The 21,985-nt window shown below is 56.4% G+C and overlaps 8 protein-coding genes across 8 annotated transcripts; 2 read left to right on the top strand and 6 right to left on the bottom strand.

Moving 5' to 3' along the window:
• Nucleotides 1-2,297: 2,297 nt before the first annotated feature.
• Nucleotides 2,298-3,374, bottom strand: LTHEOB_10602 (Zinc finger RING-type protein; the record flags this gene model as incomplete). The annotated part of the gene is made up of 1 exon (XM_035507266.1): nt 2,298-3,374. One exon carries the CDS (start codon nt 3,372-3,374, stop codon nt 2,298-2,300), a length of 1,077 nt encoding a protein of 358 aa, XP_035367212.1.
• Nucleotides 3,375-3,665: 291 nt separating this feature from the next.
• LTHEOB_10601 (14-alpha sterol demethylase protein) lies at nt 3,666-5,411 on the bottom strand (the record flags this gene model as incomplete). The annotated part of the gene is made up of 4 exons (XM_035507265.1): nt 3,666-3,728; nt 3,779-4,849; nt 4,901-5,098; nt 5,166-5,411. The coding sequence occupies 4 exons, from the start codon at nt 5,409-5,411 to the stop codon at nt 3,666-3,668; spliced, it is 1,578 nt and encodes a 525-aa protein (XP_035367211.1).
• A 1,077-nt stretch (nt 5,412-6,488) lies between these two features.
• Nucleotides 6,489-8,675, bottom strand: LTHEOB_10600 (Serine threonine protein kinase; the record flags this gene model as incomplete). Its single annotated transcript, XM_035507264.1, has 4 exons — nt 6,489-7,301; nt 7,359-7,957; nt 8,023-8,578; nt 8,634-8,675. 4 exons carry the CDS (start codon nt 8,673-8,675, stop codon nt 6,489-6,491), a joined length of 2,010 nt encoding a protein of 669 aa, XP_035367210.1.
• Nucleotides 8,676-10,020: 1,345 nt separating this feature from the next.
• Nucleotides 10,021-10,748, bottom strand: LTHEOB_10599 (U1 small nuclear ribonucleoprotein a; the record flags this gene model as incomplete). Its single annotated transcript, XM_035507261.1, has 3 exons — nt 10,021-10,338; nt 10,404-10,617; nt 10,675-10,748. The coding sequence occupies 3 exons, from the start codon at nt 10,746-10,748 to the stop codon at nt 10,021-10,023; spliced, it is 606 nt and encodes a 201-aa protein (XP_035367209.1).
• A 347-nt stretch (nt 10,749-11,095) lies between these two features.
• LTHEOB_10598 (Actin-related protein 2 3 complex subunit 1a) lies at nt 11,096-12,281 on the top strand (the record flags this gene model as incomplete). Its single annotated transcript, XM_035507260.1, has 2 exons — nt 11,096-11,318; nt 11,413-12,281. 2 exons carry the CDS (start codon nt 11,096-11,098, stop codon nt 12,279-12,281), a joined length of 1,092 nt encoding a protein of 363 aa, XP_035367208.1.
• A 499-nt stretch (nt 12,282-12,780) lies between these two features.
• LTHEOB_10597 (Mitochondrial distribution and morphology protein family) lies at nt 12,781-14,774 on the bottom strand (the record flags this gene model as incomplete). Its single annotated transcript, XM_035507259.1, has 5 exons — nt 12,781-12,915; nt 12,971-13,239; nt 13,297-13,489; nt 13,679-14,500; nt 14,646-14,774. The coding sequence occupies 5 exons, from the start codon at nt 14,772-14,774 to the stop codon at nt 12,781-12,783; spliced, it is 1,548 nt and encodes a 515-aa protein (XP_035367207.1).
• A 682-nt stretch (nt 14,775-15,456) lies between these two features.
• LTHEOB_10596 (Pre-rRNA-processing protein pno1) lies at nt 15,457-16,065 on the top strand (the record flags this gene model as incomplete). The annotated part of the gene is made up of 1 exon (XM_035507258.1): nt 15,457-16,065. One exon carries the CDS (start codon nt 15,457-15,459, stop codon nt 16,063-16,065), a length of 609 nt encoding a protein of 202 aa, XP_035367206.1.
• A 1,244-nt stretch (nt 16,066-17,309) lies between these two features.
• Nucleotides 17,310-21,243, bottom strand: LTHEOB_10595 (Cytochrome P450; the record flags this gene model as incomplete). Its single annotated transcript, XM_035507257.1, has 12 exons — nt 17,310-17,353; nt 17,426-17,957; nt 18,007-18,421; nt 18,472-18,642; nt 18,691-18,902; nt 18,956-19,076; nt 19,128-19,500; nt 19,551-20,492; nt 20,540-20,567; nt 20,613-20,661; nt 20,714-20,811; nt 20,863-21,243. The coding sequence occupies 12 exons, from the start codon at nt 21,241-21,243 to the stop codon at nt 17,310-17,312; spliced, it is 3,366 nt and encodes a 1,121-aa protein (XP_035367205.1).
• Between the last annotated feature and the right edge of the window lie 742 nt (nt 21,244-21,985).

Raw genomic sequence — 21,985 nt, 5'->3', positions numbered from 1 at the left:
GCGAAACAAATTAATCGAGCGAGAACCAACAGCACATGGGAGTAGCGAACAAGCCAGCCCCTGCAAGCGGATCGATCAGAGACGAGGACGACGAGGCGAAGTCGAAATAAAATTAAAGTGAGCTGGCGACGGCGGGCAAGATCTTCAAGGGACGGGTCGAGAAACAGGAAATGGACGCCTTCTTGCCTCATAATCCCTCTGAACCCAACCGTTGCATCACATGCGTGGCGCCATAGGATGTTGCGATATGCACTCCGCAATTTTCGGACTGGCGATGCAGGGCGCTCCAGCCTGGGTTAGACTGCCGCAACCTGCCCCATGACCGTCTTTGCTGGCCTGGACGCCTGCCCACCGCGTCATGCACGCCATAGCTGCCAGATAAGAGAAAATTGCAGGTGTGGTCCCTTTGCCGATCTCCACGCGGGGTTGAACATCACAACTACGTCACGACAACGGTTGTGACACGGCATTGCAGCTCGACGACTTTGAAACATCCGTCATGGACTACAGATTACCCACTCTGCGTGACTCTCAAGTCTCGACCATCCCGCCAAAGTTCACATCAACATCTTGCAGCCTTAGAATTAGGCCCTAGCCGACCTTTTGTCCATGCCTCTAAACCGATCCTGCATGCTCCCGACCATACTATCCGTAACAAAGCTCCATTTCTACTTTGTCCTTTGCAAACTACCCGGTACGAAGAGCCCGGACCATGTCTGTTCCCAACAACTACCCTCCACATGCCACAACCTTAGTAAGGTGCTCTGATGATGCACCACCCCGCGAATCTTCTTTCCGCGTCCCATCTCCCGTCAAATCCGTCGCCGCTTCAACTCTGCCGGCACCAAATACCCCGAAAGGGAAACCCAACTCTTTCCCGACCTCACCACCCAGCCAACATAAAAAAATCAAGAAAAGGTCAAAAGAGCATCCCCAGACTTGAAACAATAACCAATGGATCCGCCGAGAATCATCGACCCTGCAGCCATGGCCCAAATCACGTCTTCGCCAGCTGGCGCCTGCTTTCTCATCTTTTGAACGTAGCATAGTTGGGGACGGGCCTCCCGACGAACAGCTATGTGTAAAACAACAGCGTGTAGACACACCATCAAGCTGGTATACCTTGTGTTTGAAAAAAAAAAAAAAGAGGTATAATACCGGAATTGAACCAGCTACTAATGGATCCGCCGGGAATCTGTTTCGCTGTTAGGACTACGATATCAAGTAGATTCGAACGCGGAGACTGCTTACCGAACCCGGGACCACTCCCATACAGTGACCACTGATTAACACAGAGTGTAGATTAGGGTCCAAAATGCTAAGGGAGTATTATGCCACTAAACCACAGACCCGATTGTGGTTGTTGATGGAAAGTAGCTGTCCGCATGGCATGATATAGACAGAAGGGGGCGGATGGTTGAGCTATGGAAGAACAAACGAGGGAGCCGTTCTACAACTTCCAGGTCTCTCCATCTCCTCACAAGAACGAAATGGTCCCTTCTCTCCGGCGCAACACACAGGAAGGCATCGATGGGTTGTGTGATGATTGGTGGCCCGTGCACCCACAAGCTCGCACACAATGATACACGCAGAGAACAATATTGTTTTTTTTTTTGGCATTTTCATTCCAAGCGGTGTGTGCGTTGGTGGCCCGCGGCAAGTGCGCGGACCACAGGGAGAGAGACCGTGCTATGCAGAGCGCTCGTGAAGACATGATGCACAAAAAAAAAGCATGGACAAGCCAAGTCGGCGCGCGCGGGAGGAAGGGAGGGAGGGAAGGAAGCGGAAAGCCGGGGCCTTGGCCCTCTCCGTGTGCACACCGCCAGCGGTGTACCTAGGCGAAGCTGGTCGAGACAAAGCTGAAGCGATATTTCGATATTGCTTCTCGAAGGAGCGGGGACTCGAGAGGGGTCAAAGGTGCTTGGGCCGCCGAACGAGACCGAGATATGGCCGGTGAGCATCGAAGCGACGCAGAGAGGCTCTTTCGTCTCTGCAACGTCCCATGTGGAGGTTGCGTTTCTGATCCAACCGCGAGATTGCACCAGCACGCCGCGAGGGGGTGGCCCGCCCTCACAACGGCGGTGGCTTCTTGCAGCCGAATCGAACTCTCGTCGAAGCGGCCCTGGCCAGGTGGTGTGTCGGGCATTTTCAATATTTGGAGATCGTAGATACACCAATGTCCGTCAGGCCGCGAATACGCGCGTCATGGCCAGGCAGCCACCCGGTGGCCTTGCAATATCGCGGGCCAAGAATAGAGGCTGTGGAAATAGAATGCCAGCGCCACTTCATATCGCCCGTCAGCACCGCAGCGGTAGGATGTGCTGCACAAGACACATCTGCCTGCACAGCGGGCACTCGGGCTTCTCCCGACACCAGTCGCCGATGCACGTCCAGCAGAAGACATGGCCGCACGTCGTCACGCTGGGGTCCTTCATCTCCTCCAGGCACAGCGTGCACTTGCGTTGCTGCGTGCCCGGCATCCACGCCAGGCACCCGGCCTCGGACAAGTCGACTCGCGGCCTCGCCGCCACGGGCGTGTTTGTGCTTTTGGCGATGCGCTTGCTCTGCTCCTCGCTCGTCCCGTTGTGCGTCGTGTCGAAGAGCAGAGCGTTGTTCGACGCGTAGTCCTGCGCGTTCAGCGACACCTCGACGCCGTGATCCAGCACCGCGGTGCCGCCTGCCGCCGACCCCGCGTTTGCCACCATGGTGTTCTGGAGGTGCAGGTAGCTCTGCACCGCCAGCTGCAGCACCAGCAGCACGCCCAGCACTTCGTAGCCAACCCGCTGCTCCGACGGCTCGATGCGCCGCGTGAAGATGTACCGGAGTCCCCACAGCCGCTTGCCAATCTCGTAGTAGGCGCCTGAGAAGTAGAATGTCGCCAGGCTGACGGCGTAGATGGGCGACGGCGACGTGATGGTGTCCAGGTTGTTCAGGATGTACGACTGAACGCGATGCGCGGCACCCGCCTTTTTCCGCGAGAGCTTGCGCAGGTTCGCCTCGAGTTTCGCGCGTATCCTTCGCCTGAAGGCCGGTAGGATCCGGTTGAGCCCGTACGGCAAGAGTATGGTTGTGACGATGTAGCCGCCGCGACGGTAAACGGCGGGCAGGCGCAGCGTGTCATCCTCGACCTGCACAATGTCGCAGTATTCCTCGCCGAGCGTGCGATTGCCGACAAAGGTCGTCAGCCCGAGGTAGAGGAGTTCGGCAGCAGTCTTGGCCTCGTTCGTGTAGTTGTGCGCGAAGCGGGCTCCTCTGAGCTTGCGGAGGATGGCCGACAGCTGCTCGAGCAGCACGCCCTCGAAATACGAATCCTTCTGGTGCGAGCGGATGATATCGGGCGCCGCGGCGAAGGGATACCGGCTGGATGATGTCATGGTCGTCTGCGTGGGCGGCGTTGGCGATGGGTGTCGCGGCGAGACGAGAGGTGGTGAGCTGCCCCGAAGCCTCGGCATCAAATGCGCCGCCTCAGGCACGCGCCGAGGCTCCACTCCACACGTGTCTGGGCCAATTCGCAGAAGAGCATCAAATCCAGTTATTATTATTAATATAGCGTTCCGTGTGTGTGGTCTAGAAGCCGAATCACTTTCTACCACTTCTCATATATGTAGCTCGTGAAGGTAAGTCGTATCCAAGCATCGTCTAGCCATTACTCCATGCACAAGAGTCTACGCCTTCTCCCTCCTCTCCCAAACCACCACGGCAGGCCTGAGCGGCTGCGAGAACATGGACTAGAGCGCGTTAGCAAATGGGTCGAATCTGCTGGGAAGGGTGAACCTACCGAAAAGTCGGTGCCGACCACGTTGTTCGAGTTGTCAATGTTCCTGAACTTGAACTCGCGGACCAGGTTGCCGAGGATCGTCTGCAGCTGCACGTACGCGAATTGCTCGCCAATGCACCTGTGACGGCCGGCGCCGAAGGGCAGGTAGGGGCTGTTGGTGCCCTTGGACACCATGCCGAAACCGTAGTCGATCTGTTCGTCATCGGCCGAATCGTTGCTCGTCGGCTTGCCGTCCCAGCGGTGCGGGTCCCAATGCTGAGGGTTGGGGAAGTGCTCGTCCGACGTGGCCGAAACACCAGGAGAGGCGAGGAGGACGTGGCCGCTGGGGATCGTGTACGTCTTGCCGCGGTTGGACTCGATCAACATGTCGTTCTTGACCTTGCGCATGATGCTGTGGATCGGGGCGTGGATGCGGAGCGTCTCCTTGACCACCTGCTGGTGGAGAGGCAGTTTCGCAAGATCCTCGTGCTTGAGCGGAGGAAGGTCGGATCCCAGCACCTGTCTCTGCTCTTCGAGCAGCTCCTCGGTGATGTCCGGCCGCGAGGCGAGACGAAGCACAATCCAGGAAATGGTAGACGACGAAGAGTGCTGGCCGGCCATGAGAAGCGCAATCATCATGCAAGCAATCTCCCGGTCGGGCAGAGGAGTGCCGTTCTTGTACGTCGAGCCCATCAGGTTCCAGATCATGTCTTCCTCCTCCTTCTGCACCTTACCCTCCCTTCTGGCCTTGATGATGTCCGTGTAGACCTCAACCATCTTGTTGTGCGCGAAGTCGCGGCGCCTGTTCTGGGGCAGAGGGGCCCAGGGAAGCATGAAGTTGATCGGAGTGAAGCCCATGTCCAGGTCGTGGTACAGATCGGCGAACGAGGCATCGAATTTCTCACGCACCTCCCGGCCCTGCAGCGAGCGCGAGGCGGTAAAGATGGTGATTTCGGCCATGGTCTGCGGGACATCAATGGTGCCGATTTCGCCCTTGAAGTTGGGGGTGCGCTTGACGTAGTCCTGGACCTCGGAGGTGATCAGGTCGACGTAGGACCGGAGAGCGTCGCTGGTCAGGCCGAACTTGACGAACTGCGGCACGAATCAGCATCCTGCGCGGGCTCGGGTGAAGCGCGGCGGTACCTTCTTCTGCTCCATGAGCTTGGAGTTGGGGCAGTCGTAGACGACATCCTTGCCGAAAACCGGAGTGGTGAGAGGGCTGTAGATCTCCTCGGCATTGACGTCCTTGAGCTTGCCGTTCAGGATGAAGTCGTTGCCCTTAGTGCCCAGGCAGACGGTGGTCGGCTTGCCGAGCAGAATGAAGGTGAAGACATCGCCGTACTGTTGATGCGTCATCGCGGTCAGCCAAGGCCACGCGAGCCAATCGCAGCCGAACAAGAACACGTACCTTCTGGCGGTTCGAAAAGAAGAACTTGTACGGGTCCATGCCATAGGTGACGGTGCTGCCGATGAACGGCACGAAGTGGAAGACGACGGGAGGCTTCTTGGGGTCCTTGAGCAGAAGCTGCCTCAGGACGTTGAGGAAGATGGACGCGAAGAAGACGGCAGCGAAGCCGACAGAGACTTGAGTGACAGTGGAGGCGGACGAGTACCACTCGGCCGCAGGGCCGGCAAGCTCACCGAGGACACCCATGGCGCGGGAAGGACGTCGTGTGGTCGGGGTGGTGGAGGAGGTGTAGGGAGACGGAGGGCGGCGTAATTATTATCTTGGACGCAGGTACCGATCTGCTAGGCGGTGAAAGGGGCTTCCCAGATGAGATGGCGCCCATCCAACGCCTGGGACGTTTCTCACGCCACGACAGCCGACAAATGCCAGATTTTTCTGCCCTTTTGTTGGCTAAGCTCTGCAAGATGCTGATGTGCGCCGCAAAATTTGAGTTGCGCTGGCGGTGCGCGCAGCTGCTGCGCCGAATTACGAAGCAGCCCATCCGACTGGCTTCCCAATCCCCACCGACAAAACGTTAGCCTCGTACGGTCCGCGCACGACTGGACGACGACCCCGCGGGCGCTGCTCCGTTCGCCTCGTACCATGCCGCCAGCAGGCCCCAGCAAGCATCAGGGCCCAGTGCGTCCCTGTCCGCAATCATCCGTGGCTGTTGGCTTCAATTGAACGGTAATACGTGTATTTCTCGCGCCAATGTCCAGCTGCGCTCCTAAATAATGTACATACAAGAAGTAGAAAGGCATCCGTAGGGGTATCTGACACGCCATGAACTAACAGCCGACGAAGGTATCGTCCAGTGCCCATCCCTACGGAAAACGACAGGAAATGCAGAGGCGAAAGTAAAGCATGCGCAGCCGGCTGGTCCCATTTCCTCCCCTCCTAAAGGAAAGTACAGAGAGTATTGTAGCCAGAGGCCAGCGCTAGAGCAAGGGCCAACTCTGCCTCAACAATTTTCTTTACGGGGAGCCACACCTGCGGGCAGTAGAGGCTATCGTCCAGACGTGAATGTATAACCGTGAATTCCCCATTTACGTCCGGATAATTGCTTCGACTACCCATAACATGAGCGAAAAACAAACTCACGCTAGCCTTCGGCGGCAATACCCATATGTAAGCATGACCTAAGACACATGGCAAAAGCCGTGAGCCATGACGCCTCTTCGCCTGAGAAGTCAGAAGAGGCAACGCCGCCATCGCTGATTAGGAAGTCTTGCTGCCTGTCAAGAAAGGAAAGTGGTCCCACGAATTCATGACAATGACAACGCTTCAGGCCCCGGGGTACTTGCTCGTCTCATCGTTGCCGAACAGCGTCTCGTCGCCCTTACCGCCCATCTCCATGAATTCCTCTGCGTTTCTGTTTTCCGACGGCGTGTCCTCCTTGTTGGCTTTCTTGGCCTTGCTCGCCTTTGCCGGTGACTTGATTCGCGAACCGCTCCCATTCTTCTCGTAGATCTTGAGCGGCGGGGCATCACTTGCAAGCTCCACCACTTTGCTGACCTTTACGTCGTTAATGCTGCTCAACAGTGTTCGCTCGCGTTGGACTTTGCGCTTGGCAAAATCGAGATTGCCCAAAGCTCCCGTCAAGCCATCGGTTGAGTCAATGCTTGCGCTAGGGCCACAGGCATTGCGGGTCCATGGGTGCTCAAGACACTCGTCAATGGTAATGCGCTTGTTGACATCGACCGTCAACATCTTGTCAATCAGATCCAGAGCGGGGTCGCCAACGGAGTCCCAGTACGGGCTGGGGTAGTCAAATCTGCCCAGTTTGATCTGTTGAGACAAGGTGTAGGGATTCTCTTGGTTATAAAGCTCGTCGGAGAACGGCGGGAATCCGCAGAGACAAATGTAGAGGACGACGCCGAGGGACCAAACGTCCACAGCACGGGTATAACGGCGATGGTTAGACGACTCAAGGATCTCGGGCGCAACGTAGCTCGGCGTGCCGCAGAGCGTCGTCGTGAACGACTCCTCCCCAATGATCTTCGCAAGACCAAAGTCGGCAAGTTTGATATTCAGGTTCTTGTCCACCAGGAGGATGTTCTCCGGCTTGATGTCGCGGTGCACAATGTTGCGCTCGTGCTATTACAAGTGTTAAAAAAAGGTTAGTGGCAATAAAGATACAAAGGGCTTACTTACCAGGTATTTGACTCCTTGGAACAGCTGCACGAAGACCTTTCTTGTCTCTTCCTCGCTCAGCTTCTGCTTCATCACGATCCAATTGAAGAGCTCTCCTTCCGGAGCCAGTTCCAACACAAGGTAAACGCCATCCGCCTCGTCAAACGTGTCTTTGAGGCACAAGAGCGAGGGGTGGCTAACGCTCATCAAGACGGCAATTTCCTGCTGCAGACCCTCCACCCTCGAGCGTTCAGAAGGACCACCGCGTTTCTCGAACTTCTTGACGGCAAACCGCATCCCACTGGACTTTTCGATGCAGAGGTAGACAGATGCAAAGTGGCCCTTGCCAAGCTGCTCCTGAACGCTGTATTGCTCGCTGAAGCCGTTTGTTGCACGCTGGCTGCGCGGGTAACGGAACATGCACTTGGCTTCGTCGACAATGTGGATTTGGTCACCCTCATGGAGTTCTCGGCGTTTGTTTCGACCGACGATTGCATCGTTGACGAAAGTCCCATTGGCCGAAAGATCCTCAAGCACCGCAACGGCGCCACCGCCCTTGTGTTCCAGGAAAAGAAGGCAGTGACGGTTCGAGACTGCCAGCGACGACTTAATGACACGATCTGAATTAGACAAAAACCGTTAACATCATCCACAAAACCTGCATCAGAGGAATACAAGGACGTACCGCATTCAGGATGTCTGCCGATCAGGTATCCACCAGCTGGGATGCCATCGTGCTGCTTCTTCTCTTCGTACTTTTCTTCCTGCTTCTCCAGGGACCCCCTCCTCATTACTGCCTTCCCGGATGGTAGAGGTGGTGGGTTAGGTAGAGGGCACGCACTGCGCTTCCTCAGCACCAGAACGTCTCCGAACTTGTCATCCATGGGCACCAAATATCCCCAGACACCTTCGGCCTCCTCGTCCTGCACCTCATACCAGGGGCCGGGCGGGTATAGGAATTGCGAGTACGGCTGGGTATCTGAGGGTGGCGATGATAGGCCGTTACGTTGCGAGGTCTCGACGGGTCCTTTGCTCGCCACCTGCGAGGCATCGTCGGTGCTTCTGGGCGGCGGTGTTGCGGTGCCCTCCTTGGAGACATCGGTCGTGGTAGAGCCACCCTGGGTGATGGGCGAGGGAAAAGCGGCGTTGTGAACCTTCAGCGGCGTCTCGGGGCCTTTGTCAGCAGCGACTTGCTCGGTGCGCGGCTTCTTGTACTCGGTATCTTGCTCGCCGGCGGATTGCTAGTTGCGGGCAGTTAGCGCACGAGGATTGCGAGGCCCAGGCATCGCGACGCACCAGAGCGCGTTTCAATTGACTCTTTTCGGGTTGGGGCGCCATGATGGCAGGCAGCTGGAGCTGTAACTGCCCGTTTCGGATGGCGAAGGACTCGAGATCTGCTCGTGCGCGGGGAGGTGGAGATGCTGTATCGGAAGAAGCGCGGGGCTGTGGTCGTAGCGAGGGGAAAAACAAATTAGCTAGGCTAGGCAATAGAATGGAGGAGGATGGCGTTGCAGCCTTGAGAGCTTGTCGGAGCGCGACTGGAAGGCCTCCGCGGCGGTCTTGGCGCGTGGGTGCGACGGGCGGCGGAGCTCCGAAAAGATGGGACCACCGCCTGATTCGCCTGTGACGCAACCCCGCCTGCTGCAGGGTCCGCCCACGTCGCCCGTGGTCTTCATCAATCGCGATCGCGACGCCCCTCAAGTCCTTGCAGATCGAGAAAGATGGCTGCGAGGGCCCCTCTACCGTTCCCTTTCGTGTCGGCTGAGAGATTTGCGCAGGGGTGTGAGGATCTCGTAGCACTGGTTGAGCGCTCCGGCCGCGCGCACGACTGGCAACTAACGCCCGGGGTATGTCTACCCAAGGCAACATTGTCCATCGCCTTCACGATTGACGGGCGTCATAGGATCAGGGTCTGCGCATTGTCCGCCTGCTCACGCACGATTCAACCATTTTTCGAGACGCAACCCACGAGTCGTTCGACCCTGTCGAGGAAAGTGACGAGGCAAGTCTTGGGCTGTCTATTCGAGTATCTCGAGCTTATCGGTGCAGGAGGAATTGCCACTAGCCCAGCATACGGCACGATCACCGCGTGTAGAGTTCAGTATTGTACTGTCTCCCGTATATTGCGTCCCGGTTCTTTACTTCAGCCTGCACGATGTGCCCGCTAGTAGCCATGCTTCCGTGGAGCAAATCCAAGACCTACTTGTTCCCCCGCATTTCAGCGCCCAAATCAAAAGCGTAGGGGTCATGGGCGGTATCAGCATGACCGTAAGTCTCAGGAATGGCAATGATCGAGGTGAGGGGGGAGAGCTAATCGCCAAGAAGAATCATCCGGTGACAGATATGCCTGTCTTCTTCGTGCATCCGTGCAACACTGCCACAGCTCTTGAGGAAACCGCTTCAACACCGGAGCCTTCTCCGCTGCAGTACATGCTGCAATGGCTCGGGATAGTCGGAGCGTGCGTTGGCTTGCATCTACCAATGGACCTCGCATTACAGGCAGATCGAACTTCTTGAGGAGACCAAGCGTGGAATCGTGCTCCTGTCATTGCAATTAGACTTGACTAATCAGAAGAGAACCGTAACGCCGCCAACTACCTTGTGGGAGGAAGATCTTCCGCTCTCCGTCGCAACGCGCTGCAACATTGTCAGACGCGCCGCCGGGCAGTGATCGGGGGGTAATTCAGTCGGATTCGTCCATCTCCATCTCGGCCTCGTCGTCCTCCTCCTCATCAGCAGGGGGCTGCTCGATCTTTGTCCGCTTGGCATCGCCGGCCTCCAATTCCTCGTTCTTCCTCTTGGAGCTGTCGACGCTCGCAGGGCTGTCAATTCCATTCAACGCAGGAGGCACGGGAAGCGATGATGGTGGGTTGTTGAAGATGGATTGCTGGAGGGAAGTCGTAGGAGCAGGGGCCGGCGCAGGCTGGGCAGCTTGGGGCTGGTTGAAGGTGCCGTCGAGCTTCGCAACAAAGTTGGACTTGGTCTTAGCATATTGGATGATCTAGAATCTTGTCAGCGACATTGCTCCCTGGAAATGCGTATCACAAGGTGAAGTTGAGTTCCCACCATCTTCTTGCCATGAAACTCCTTCTCGTCGAGGTTGCGCATGGCCTGAGTTGCCTTGGAGATGTCCTGAAAGACAATGTGTGCCTGGCCGCGCATCTTCATCGTCTTCAGCGTGACGATGTCGAGGACGCTGCCATAGGTGCTGAAGAGCAGATACAGCTCGCGCTTAAGGTCCTTCTTCGGCATCTTGTCGGTGAGGTTCCTGCAGTACAGCCTGGATGGACTGAGCAATTGTGACTCTCAAATAGCTGTGTCGGTGCTCGTCACTTACGTCTGGTTGGGAGGAGGGCCCGCGGACTTGGACTTGTCAGCCTTTGCGGCGTCGGTCTTTGCACGGCCTGCCATTGCGAGTGACACGCGTCTTGGATGTTGTGGATGCTAGATGCAGAGGAGGCGACGCGCCGTAGGCAAAGAGCGGGAAGTTGCGGGTTTGTGCGAATGCGGAGGAAGAAGGTTGTATTTATGCGGCGGGGGTGACGTGAAGTTCTACACGCGCGCAACGAAGCTATTGTCCTGCCAGTGAAATCAAGAAGGCACCGAAGTCTCGCCGAGCGACGGACCCTGGTCGCAGCTGCCGCGGCGTCATCAGCCCCCCTCCAACGGTGCCCAGCCCGCATTCACTCCCCTACAACCACACCTCCGCAATAGTAGAGAGCTCCTCCTATTGTGGTAACAGCCCGACAGCAACAACAATGGCGCCATCCGAAGTTCATCATCTATTCCACCACCCGGTACATGACCACTCCTTCACGGCCGATCGCTCCGGCGTTGCTGTCACCCGCGAGAACAACGTCGAGCTTTACGAGCGTTCAGGCGGCAAGTTCCAGCTCAGCGACGTGCTCACCGGCCACGACAAGACCGTGACCGGCGTCGACATTGCGCCCAATAGCGGCAAGATTGTGACCTGCTCTCAGGGTACGTACTTTCAATTGTGGCAGACGGCGCCCCGCCGGCATCCCTGAAGACCAGCTTCAAGACTGACAGCGGCTTCCCTTTGCACGCCACACAGACCGTAACGCCTACGTCTGGGAGCCCACGGCGGCGGGATGGAAGCCAACGCTCGTGCTGCTGCGCATCAACCGCGCGGCGACGTGCGTGCGCTGGTCGCCGTCGGAGACCAAGTTCGCGGTGGGCAGCGGCGCGCGCGTCATCGCCGTGTGCTACTTCGAGGAAGAGAACGACTGGTGGGTGTCGAAACACCTGAAGAAGCCAATCCGCAGCACCATCACCTCCGTTGCCTGGCACCCCAATAGCGTGCTGCTCGCTGCCGGCTCCGCTGACGGTCACGCCCGCGTCTTCTCCGCCTTCATCAAGGGCGTCGACCAGAAGCCCGAGCCCAGCGCTTGGGGTGAGCGCCTCCCTTTTAACACCGTCTGCGGCGAGTTCCTCAACAACACGACCGGCTGGGTCCACGGCGTCTCCTTCAGCCCCTCCGGCTCCGCCCTCGCCTTCGCCGCCCACGACAGCAGTGTCACCGTCGTTTACCCCTCTGCTCCTGATGCCCCGCCCAAGGCAGTGCTGAACATCAGCACCCAGCTGCTGCCGTTTGTGTCGCTACAGTGGACCGCCGAGGACACCCTCATCGCGGCCGGTTACGACTGCGAGCTCTACCGCTTCCAGGGCAACGAGGGTGGATGGCAGTTGGTTGGAGCCCTGGAGACGAAGGCCGAGGCCGCCGGCGCCGGCGAGCAGGAAGAGAGTGCCAGAAACATGTTCAGGCAGATGGACCTGAAGGGCAAGGTCAAGGATGACACGAAGCTGCATTCGACGCACCAGAACACGGTTCTGATGATGCGCAGCTACCAGGAGGCTGGCGGCCAGATTTCCAAGATCAGCACCAGTGGTGTTGACGGGAGAGTTGTTGTCTGGGATATTTAGATGACAGATACCCATCGGGCTAGGTGCGATATCACATACAGAAACACGAAAATCCAAGAATCCTTTGAGAATCTCATGACTACGTGTCGGTGAAGTTATGGAATGAGATATCAGAAAGAACGGCGTAAATTCTCGATTCATGTCCTCGTACGCTCTACGTTCTATGAACGCAAGCACTATTTAACGACCCCTAACGTCCGCAGACGAAGGATTTTCATGCATAGACCGAGATAGGCCACAGGATCGCGTAAGAATAGACGCAGCCTACCACTGCCCCGAGAAATCGAATCCAATAACGTCCCTGTGCTTCCGTACTGCACAATCCAAACCAAGAAGCACGAGTTAACCTCCAAATCCGAGAGGAGAGCCGGTATGAGCCTTCCCCTTTGTAATCCCCAGAACGCCGGCGCTATACTTTTGATACACTTTTGTACACAATCTTATCCCGATATGGATGACTGGTGAGTAAACGGTAGAAACTGGTAGGTGCAAGTGAGGCTTAGGCGATGTTACCCGCCAGCCCGAGGAAGAGCGCTTGCGCGGCCAGCTGGAGAGTCCAGATGCCCACCTTCTTGAAGCGGCGCGCACGCATCTGACGGTCATCGTTAATGTCGCGGGCAAAGGCTTCGTAGAGCTGCATGAAATGTCAGTGACACAGTAGTAGTAGAAGAAGAGAGGGGTCCACGAACCTCGCGGGAAAGATCGTCCATAAGACCACTGTCGTAGATGGTCCAAGAACCGTCAAATTCGCCGGCGCGCTTGACAACGCGGCAATTGACGGGAATGAATGTCCGTTTCGAGTTTATGTACGCCACAATGGGGCGAATAAGGGCGTTGTTGACGTAGGAAATATCATTGGTGAAGAGTGGTACGGCGGCGCGGACGTCGTTGAACTGAACACGCATGTCCATGACGAGGAACCTCTTGTCATCTTCACTCCCAGCCTCCGAGGAGTCATCTTCAGATGTATGGTTTCTGGACACCGTTCCGTGGAAGTCACCACCGAATCGATTACCATGAGCCGTGACAGTGGCCTCCATGCGGTCGTAAAAATCGGACATGACTTTTGCGATGCCCTCTTCACTGTCCGCAGGGAACATAATGTCAGCCACGATATCCACGTTTCCTTCGTGGATCCAGCCAAAAGGTCCTTCGACGCCACGGTTGAGGTGGTCAATGCTGAGCCCGTCAATCCTGATACGACTGTGCTTCTTCCATTGATTAGGGCCACCTTCGGAGCTATCAACTAGTTGCCCACTAGCATAATTGTGCGTCTGTCGGGGATGGATAGTGAAGAGAGAGTTGTCAATTGAGCCAGACATGTTGTTCGCGGATAGGAAATCGTAGAAGAGCCATTGCTTCCTCAGTTGAGGCAGATCACAGGAGTAGATACTGACTGGGAATGGCCTGAATCCATCCGGTTGGTAGACGGTTACGAGCAAATCTTCCATTTTGAAGGAGTCCAGCTCAAAGTCGCCAGGTTGGTGCTCGTGCTTGTACGACCTCGGATCGATATACTCATCTGGAGTAATCAGGTGAGTTCGATCAACGACGCCGCGGATCCCTTTGATTTCAACATCTCGCAGAAGTCCCTTTCCGTTAAACCATTTTGTGAACGACAGGGTCACGTTCACTGTGTTGATGGTAAGGTCGAACTGGGTGTAGTTCCCGTCGTCTTCCTGGGCAATCGAACCGTCGCTACTGGGATCCTTTGTCACAGCCACGGCTGCGGCGGCGGCTGCCGACTCTCGAGAGCCTTTGCTGACATTGCCTTGACCTTGACCCGGCCGCCTGGACACAAAGACGTTTTTGAAAGTGATGACACCATCTCCCCATTTTGGAATAATAGCAGACTCGAAAACGACTTGAACACCAGAAGACTTGGTAAGGTAGTTTCCTACAGTCCGAGCCAACGTCTCTTGCGCGAAAACCGTGTTCACCAGAAAGATGCACATGGAGAAGAAGGTAGTCGTACCAACGATGATCCAGGCGAGGTGGCCGAGGAGGATCCAGGAAAAAAAAGCACTGATATCGTCCATGTTGAATTTCCGTCCACTTCTAATAGAAAACCATTTGAAATGGACTTTGAACCGAGACCATGCGCCATTAGCGGCGGCGAGTAGCTCCTCCTTTGTGGGCCGGTGCGGAAGGTGGGGAAGCCGGTCCATGAAATTTTTCCCAGCACCTGCGCCAGCGGCAGCATTCGCGGACTCGGTCGCCTTGTCAAGCTCCGGGGAGTTGGATGCTTCAGACCTTGCGGTAGAAGCGTTTGCGGGTGCGCGCGTAGTTGAGCCGTTACTCGCCGAACTCTTGTTTCGTCTATTCAAGACTCCTCGCCGCCTTCGAGTTGTAGTATGTGCGGACCGGTTCCATGCCGCGGTTGCGCACTGAAATATAACGCCGCCGGCTTGTGGCCTTCGTGGCGCGGTAAGGAAGCTGCTCGACGGGCATCTGAGACCTAGCAATGACGTCGTGGTGATGGGTGGTGAGCATGAAGGCGTGGACAATGATTGAAGCGCAGAGCGTGTGGACCGTGAAAATTGGCGACTGATGGGTGCCGACGCAAGCAAGCCCTCGCCCACGAGGCGTGCGGCACAAAGCGGGCGCATCGGCAGGTCGACGATAGACAGCAAGGTTCTTCCGCCGACCCGAGCGGCTACATGGCGACTCATTGTTGCTATGTCGAGAACATGACGGAGGGCGCTGGATGCCGTGAGGGGAAGAAGGCAGAGCAGACGCGCAGTGAGGGAGGCGGAGAACGAGTTGGCTGGCTCTGTGGGAGCATGGAAGAGGAAGACAGGATGACGCTCGTGCTCGAAAACTGGAAGCGCGCGGCGGCGATCGGGACGCCAGGACGCGCCCACGCGCTCGGGCCACGAAGGTCCCGAGAATTTGCCGAGCGGCAAGGCCTCACTTCCGTCGTCAAAAATTCCTCGCCCAGCTTTGCCCAACACCAGATTTGCCCAGGATGCCTGCTCCGACCGCGCTGCTGCGCAAGCCTGACGAGCTTTCCGAGGAGAACGCCATGACTGACGTCCCCCAAGGCAAGTGATCCGCGATTTTCTGCAATAATAGCCTGCTTCTAATACCCTGCGCAGAAGAAGGAGTGCTGCTTGATGTCAATGCTGCCGCCGAGATCGAACCTGTGCCCACTGCCGGGCCGTCCGAGGAGAGTATGCAAGTCGACACCGAAGGCCGCCCTCAGTTTGCGCCCGCCAAGGATATCCCGCTGTCCATGCGCATCGAAACCCGCAAGGTCCCCATTCCGCCGCACCGCATGACCCCGCTCAAGGCTTCCTGGCCCAAGATCTACCCACCGCTCGTCGAGCACCTCAAGCTTCAGGTGCGCATGAATATCAAGAACAAAGCCGTCGAGCTTCGCACGTCGAGAGCCACGACCGATACGGGCGCTCTGCAGAAGGGAGAAGACTTCGTCAAGGCTTTCAGCCTGGGCTTTGATGTTGACGACGCCATCGCTCTCCTGAGACTGGACGACCTCTACATTGAGACTTTCGAGATCAAGGACGTCAAGACCCTGAATGGAGACCACCTGAGCAGAGCCATTGGCCGTATTGCCGGCAAGGACGGCAAGACCAAGTTCGCCATCGAGAACGCCTCCCGCACGAGAATCGTCCTGGCTGATCAGAAGATCCACATTCTCGGCGGCTTCAAGAACATCCACGTTGCAAGAGAGGCCGTCGTCTCGCTTATCCTGGGTGCGCCGCCGGGCAAGGTGTACGGAAACCTGCGCACTGTCGCTTCCAGGATGAAGGAAAGGTTCTGATCTCGTCACGACTCAAATCGAGCATTGGGCGGCGTTCGTGATGGCGATCTTTGCGGATTTCAAAAAGGGCGTTAGGACGGTTAGGGCAGATTCGGATACCATTATGGTTATGACCTCACATATTTCACAAATTTTCAACGCGAGAGCCTTTCTCCTTTATTACTGCGCAAATTCTAGTGTCTCTTGTTTGTCTAAACCACACGGATCCCGGAATGTGACGAGCGCCCTATTCCATCACCTTGCATTTCACCAACCAAATTATTGATTTTATCTAGCAACAGGGGCCAGCGGGCTGGATACAAGGTACTTGCTGGCCAAACCAGCGCTCCTAGAAGAGGTTGAAGAAAATTGGAGAAGGCGTCCCACAGCCAATTGCAAGATGTTAGCTGGTCGGTCTTCTCAAGGGAGGAGATGCACGCGGCGGCGCAATGCCGATTGCACTTGGAAGCGCATGACGCGCAAAGGAAAAAAAAAACATATGTGGGTAGTTGAAGCTATCGTCCGGATGAGAATGTGGAGTTAAAAATTCGACATACACGTCCAGACGATAGCTTCAGCTACCCACGCGGATTCTTTATTTCTACTCTGGGAACCAACTACTCATCCAGCAAGCTATGATCAGATAAGCTGCAGCCGAGGAGACATTGCCCGGATTTTCAAATTCAGGGCGAACAACTTTGAGTGGGCTAGACTCTAATCCTTTTAACGAGACACAGAAGACCCTAGGGGCACAGGGGGGTGGATTCTAATGTCTCAGGTGGAGATAGTCCAGCCGCCAGCCATCCTGAATCGTTCAATCAATCAGCAGTCGGACATGCAAGAATCGATTACAGCTAAGAAAGGAGAGAAGGTTTGTATCCTGAGGACGCACTCTCAAACCACCCAGTGGGTGTACGTTGCATTTCCCTTCCGGAGTGGCCATTAATAGGGCTGGGTGCTCTCTCAGACCCTGGACATTGCTTACAGGAAGGACTATGGAGAGCCTAAAGTACGTAGAGGATATCATAATTATCATTCATTACGAAATACTTTGGACAATTAGGAAGATAAGTGCTATCCCGTTGAGCGAGTGTCAGGCTAATGCGGATTGGGATGCGGACAGTGCGCGGCAATGACTTCCCTGAAAACTGCGAGTCTGGGGAATTCGTTGCCATGGACTGTCCACCTTTCAGTTCACGTCACCATCCGCCTACGTGCCGCCAACCACTGAGGACACGGCTTTTTTTTTTTTTTTACACATCTTCTTACTTCAGCGGCGGCAAATCTCCATCCCAGCACACCTGCATTGCTGCAAGAAAATGTCAGCATCCTTGCTCAACATCGAACAGGGGGCCAGGGAGGGAACAAAAGGAAGACTTACTGAGCGGGAATGGGAAATAGCTCCCATAATCCTCACGCATATAGACGTAAAAGCCTCCTTCTCTTGGGATTTTCTTCAGCTCGCCCTTGGGGCCAGGTGCCCTCCTCAGTCCGTCCAGCTTGCCCACCGTTTTCAGCATGGCCGTCAAGGCAACCCTGCTCGCGTCGCGGCCGAGGCAGGTGTGTGGGCCTTCGCCGTAGTGAATGTATCTGTCGAGTGGGCGGTCGATGAGCACCTCTTCCGGGTTGGGGAACACTTCGGGGTCCTTGGCGGCGCCGACGAAGGAGACGAAGACCTTGTCACCCGGGCTGACGGAGATGTGCTTGGCATCGTCTCCACGGCCGTCGACGATGGTGGTTGACGAGGTAGCAGCGCGGTATGAGCCGAAGGTACCGTTCAGCCGGATGGCCTCCATGGCGTAGTGCATTAGCTTGTCGTCAGCGTCCGACGTGTCGAGCCGCGCCAGCCGACGGATCTCTGCCAAGTGCGGCGTCCCGCGTGGCGAGAGGTAGAAGTCCATGATTTGAGTGAACTGGAGCAAGTCATCAGCGCTGTGCCTCTTGAGAAGGTGATCCACTTACCACTTGTGATTGATTCGGAACCATGGCCGTGGCAGTCGGGAAGACCTGCGACCAGGCGACCTCCTGGGCGCTCAGCCCCGAATCGAGCAGCCTGCGCACCATGTGCACTCCATATTCCTTCAGATAGTTGTTGTTCTCGTGGAAGCTGTCGGTGATGCTGGAGATCCAGCTGGTGGAGCTGGCGCTCTTGACGTTGGCCTCGATGAGCTTGCCCAGCCCTTGAGAGACGGCATATGCGGCGCGGTGCAGCGGGAACGACTTGGCTGGCTCGAGGTCGAAGAAAATGCAGCAGAAGATGACGGCCAGCGCCATGTACATCTCGTGCTCGGTGAAGATGCCTCGCGGGTTCTCCTTGGTCTTCAGTGGGAGGGAGAACATGTTGGAAGCAAAGTGAACGTGGGCCAGGTTGCCGACGCTGCTCCAGTTAGCGGACTCAACTTCTCTGTCCGGTGTCTTGTTACCTACTCTCTGGTGAGATCCACGTGGTTGATACCGGCGATCTTGAACGACTTCTCGTGCAGGAGCTTGAGCGTGATGTGCTCGTAGAATTTCTTGACATCGCGCTGCCAGTTCTCTCTGTAGAGCGATTTCGCCATCGTTTTCCTCTGCTTGGCATGCAGCGGCTCATCTCCAGACCTGTGTACACGTCAGCAGTTGTTGAGCGATGCAGAAATCACCACCTACAGCATGAAGTGGGCACCGCCCTTGCCCATCAATTCTTCCAAGGTGGCTCCCCATGTAACCTTAAAGTCTTTCTGTTGCTCGAGGACTGCCTTTGCGCCAACGTAAGAGGTGATGTTCACGCGCGGCTTGATGAAAGCTGGTCGATCCCATGAGTAGTGGCTCTCGCGACCAAGGTTGCGCATGATCTTCCTGTTTTCGGAAGGAATCGTCATCTGTAGAACACATGTGAGTAATCCATCTCCTATATATCGAGCTGTTCACATACCGGATAGTGTGCGTAGATGGAGTTGGGCTTGAAGTGGGCAGGGAAGGCCCGTAAGAACAATTTGTAGAAAACGCATCCCTGCTCGACATTCAAGTCATATTGCACCTCGTTGTAGCCCCAACTGCGTCGAGGTTAACATGTAAACGCTCGTGTTTATTCATATGACACTTACTTGGTCAAGTTCCGGGGGTGGTAGTCGACAGTGTAGAATCTATCCCCGCGCACGAGAACAACAGCGTCGGACAAGATAGCCTTTGAAACGGTGTAGGTTGGGGCGATTCCGACGCCTGGAACCATTGGCTCCTTCGCCTCTTCCGACACGAGGCCGGGGTACAGTTCCACGTAGTCGGGATGGTCGTACAAGTGGCGGAGTTGCTCAGCAACCTTGGGATCAGAGTTGATGCTCTCGAAAGTGTCGTGAGGTTTCAGGCCAAAGAACTTGCGGAACTCGTTCAGAGTTGCCAGGCCCCATTTTCTGGCTTGTTGCATACCCAATATCTCGACAGCACGAAGTGCTTTAGGCACGTTGTTCGCGCCGAAGGAGCCTATCGCGTATCAGAATGTGACGCTCGTTGAAACATGAAAGCATACTCACCAGCGCAGTCTTCGATGCTTTCGGTGAGGATTTTGACCAAGTCGTCATCGGCGTACTTGCCGTTGGCATCTCGTTGCATGCCACCGAAGGCACGCTTCTGGGGATCCTTGTCCAGCGTCTTGTCCCACTTTGCGAGTCCTCTCAGCAGCTCGTCCATCGGGACTTCGGCGGCGGACTTGCCAAACATGTTCTTGTACATTTCTTCGGTCCACTGCTCGTCGCGCTTGCTGGTGGCAGAGTGCCAGCGGTACACGAGATTGAACTCGGCCGAGACCTGGTTGCCGATGCCACGCGGCGTGCCATCAGTCCCGAAGACCTTGGCCATGTCCACGCGGGGGTCCAGGGTCCAGGTGGTGTTGCTCCTGTTCAGGTTGACAATGGTGCGGAGATAGTCTAGAAGCGTGATGTTGATGTAAAGACCACAGGTGATGAGACGCCCCGTTTGGAACAGATCGTTGTCGTACTTGGCCCATGCCTCTTTGGCCATGTCAGGAGGCAGGCTCTGATTCGGCTTTGTGAATCTGCCTCCCTCGTTGATCTTGGCAAGCTCGTCGACGACAAAGTTGTGGAACCTGTTGAACATGATGAGCAGAACGCCGCATCCAGGCGGGAAGCCGAGCAGACGGGACTCGGAGAAGCAGTCTGCCTTCAGCTTGCCGTCTTTGAATGTCCTGATCCAGTTCTGATCCTCCTGCGTGTCTCCGTACAGGGGGGCGAGGTCGAGATAAGAAGACGTCTTGGACATGTTCATATCCCGGTGGTCTGTTTGGAAGAGGTCGTGGATGATCAGAGAAGCCCAGTAGAAGAGGATGCTCGAGACCTTGTTTGGGTGCTCTTTGAATTCCTCGCGCGCAAAAACAGCGTCGAAGACCAGGCCGGGATCGGGAAGCGCCCCAGGCAGGACGGTCTTTGGCTGCACACTTCTTGCGTAAGGCGTGTTTGCTGCCAATTGTCAGCACGTAACGCGTCGTCGTCGAAGGGACGCTTACCAGCCCCCAGATGGGGATACATGATGTTCTTCTCTTGTTAGTCGGCAAAAGTGCATAATGTGGCTCGACTTACGTTGTAAGATCCATCCGCTTGACGGTAAGTGAACTGGTCGCCCAGGTATCTGCGGGGAGTGAGCCATCATTCTGCATCGGTGGCCAAGATGGGATACGTACGACACTGGCGGGTGCTGCAGGCAATCCCACAGTTCATCGACGAAGGCATTGGTGAGATCGACTCTCAATGCCGAATTGCCAGGAAGGTCTGCGACTAGCTTCACCAGCTGTCAGCAGAGAGGTTGGGGGAGTTCCAAAAGCCAACTCACCTGGATGACGCGCTCCATGAGATACGTCTTGTCGTCAAGAAGCTCCTTCTTGGCCTTGTTCTGAAGGACATCTTTGAGCGTCTTTGCGTCTGCAATGCCAATGGTCTTCAAGTTCTCAAAGAGGCTGGCCGGAGTATCTCGCTTGACATAGCTGCCATCGCCAGTCTGAGTGGGCAGCGGGCGGCGGGAGGCATGCAGGACCTGAGCGAACTGTTCGAAGGTGCCTTTCACCTCCTCCCGGCTCTTGCTGCTGTCGGCCTTCTGCTCAGAGTGGCCATGGGTGGGGCTGCCGTTCAAGGAGTCTTTGGGCGAAGTGCCATTGGGGCTGGCGCCGTCCTTCTTCCTGTCCTTCCTGAAGGTGGTTGATAGCCGGCGGAGCATGGTGCCTGTGCAAAAGAGAGGCTGTGGGAGAGGATGTTGGCGAAGAAAGGACTCGACACTGGGAGGGGGCAATGGCAGATATTGCAAAGAGCAGCAGCAGTGGCACCGAGGGCCAGCCAATCAGGCAGGCTGGAGATGCATGTCCGGCACGAGAAAACACTGGACACTGAAGCGCAGAAGATCAACAGGCAGGGTACAAGCTATGACGTGCAACATAGCCGTGGCGGGGGCGGTCAAGCTGTGGGAGGAAAGGCTGGGTGGGTTGATGGTCGGTCAGACACAGGCGGCGAGGTGCATGATGCAGATCAGGGTGCTGGCAGCCAGTCATGGCGGCGATGATTAGCACACAGCTGAGGATCGAGGGTCCTGAGACTGGGGATCGGCTATTCAGCAGCGCGCGTATCTCCCAATAAACGGGGCGTGTCGTGCAAAGCGGGGTCTCGTGTGCTGGAGAAAACTGATAGCGCGTGCTTGGCTGGACGCAGAGCTGTCAGTGGACTGGGCGACGGCGCACAAAGAGGGGAGCAATGGGAAGGTGATGGGCGACAGGGCAGAAAGCGGGCCGGCGCATCTCGCCTGCAGAAGGCTGGATCTGGAACTGCCGTGGCACTATGGCCGAAACAGGCACAGCTGCGATGAGCTGAGCCGTGGGATCGGCAGAGCTGCGTCGCTCGCCCCGTCCCGGACACGCCCCATCCCTGTTACAGCTGCAGCTTCCGTCCACGACATCGCAGCCTCCACC

Source organism: Lasiodiplodia theobromae, assembly GCF_012971845.1.
Source record: "Lasiodiplodia theobromae strain AM2As chromosome Unknown scaffold_40, whole genome shotgun sequence".
NCBI classification, from domain to species: domain Eukaryota; kingdom Fungi; phylum Ascomycota; class Dothideomycetes; order Botryosphaeriales; family Botryosphaeriaceae; genus Lasiodiplodia; species Lasiodiplodia theobromae.
Note: the sequence above shows the minus strand (reverse complement) of the source record. Positions and strands in the feature narration are given on the sequence as shown.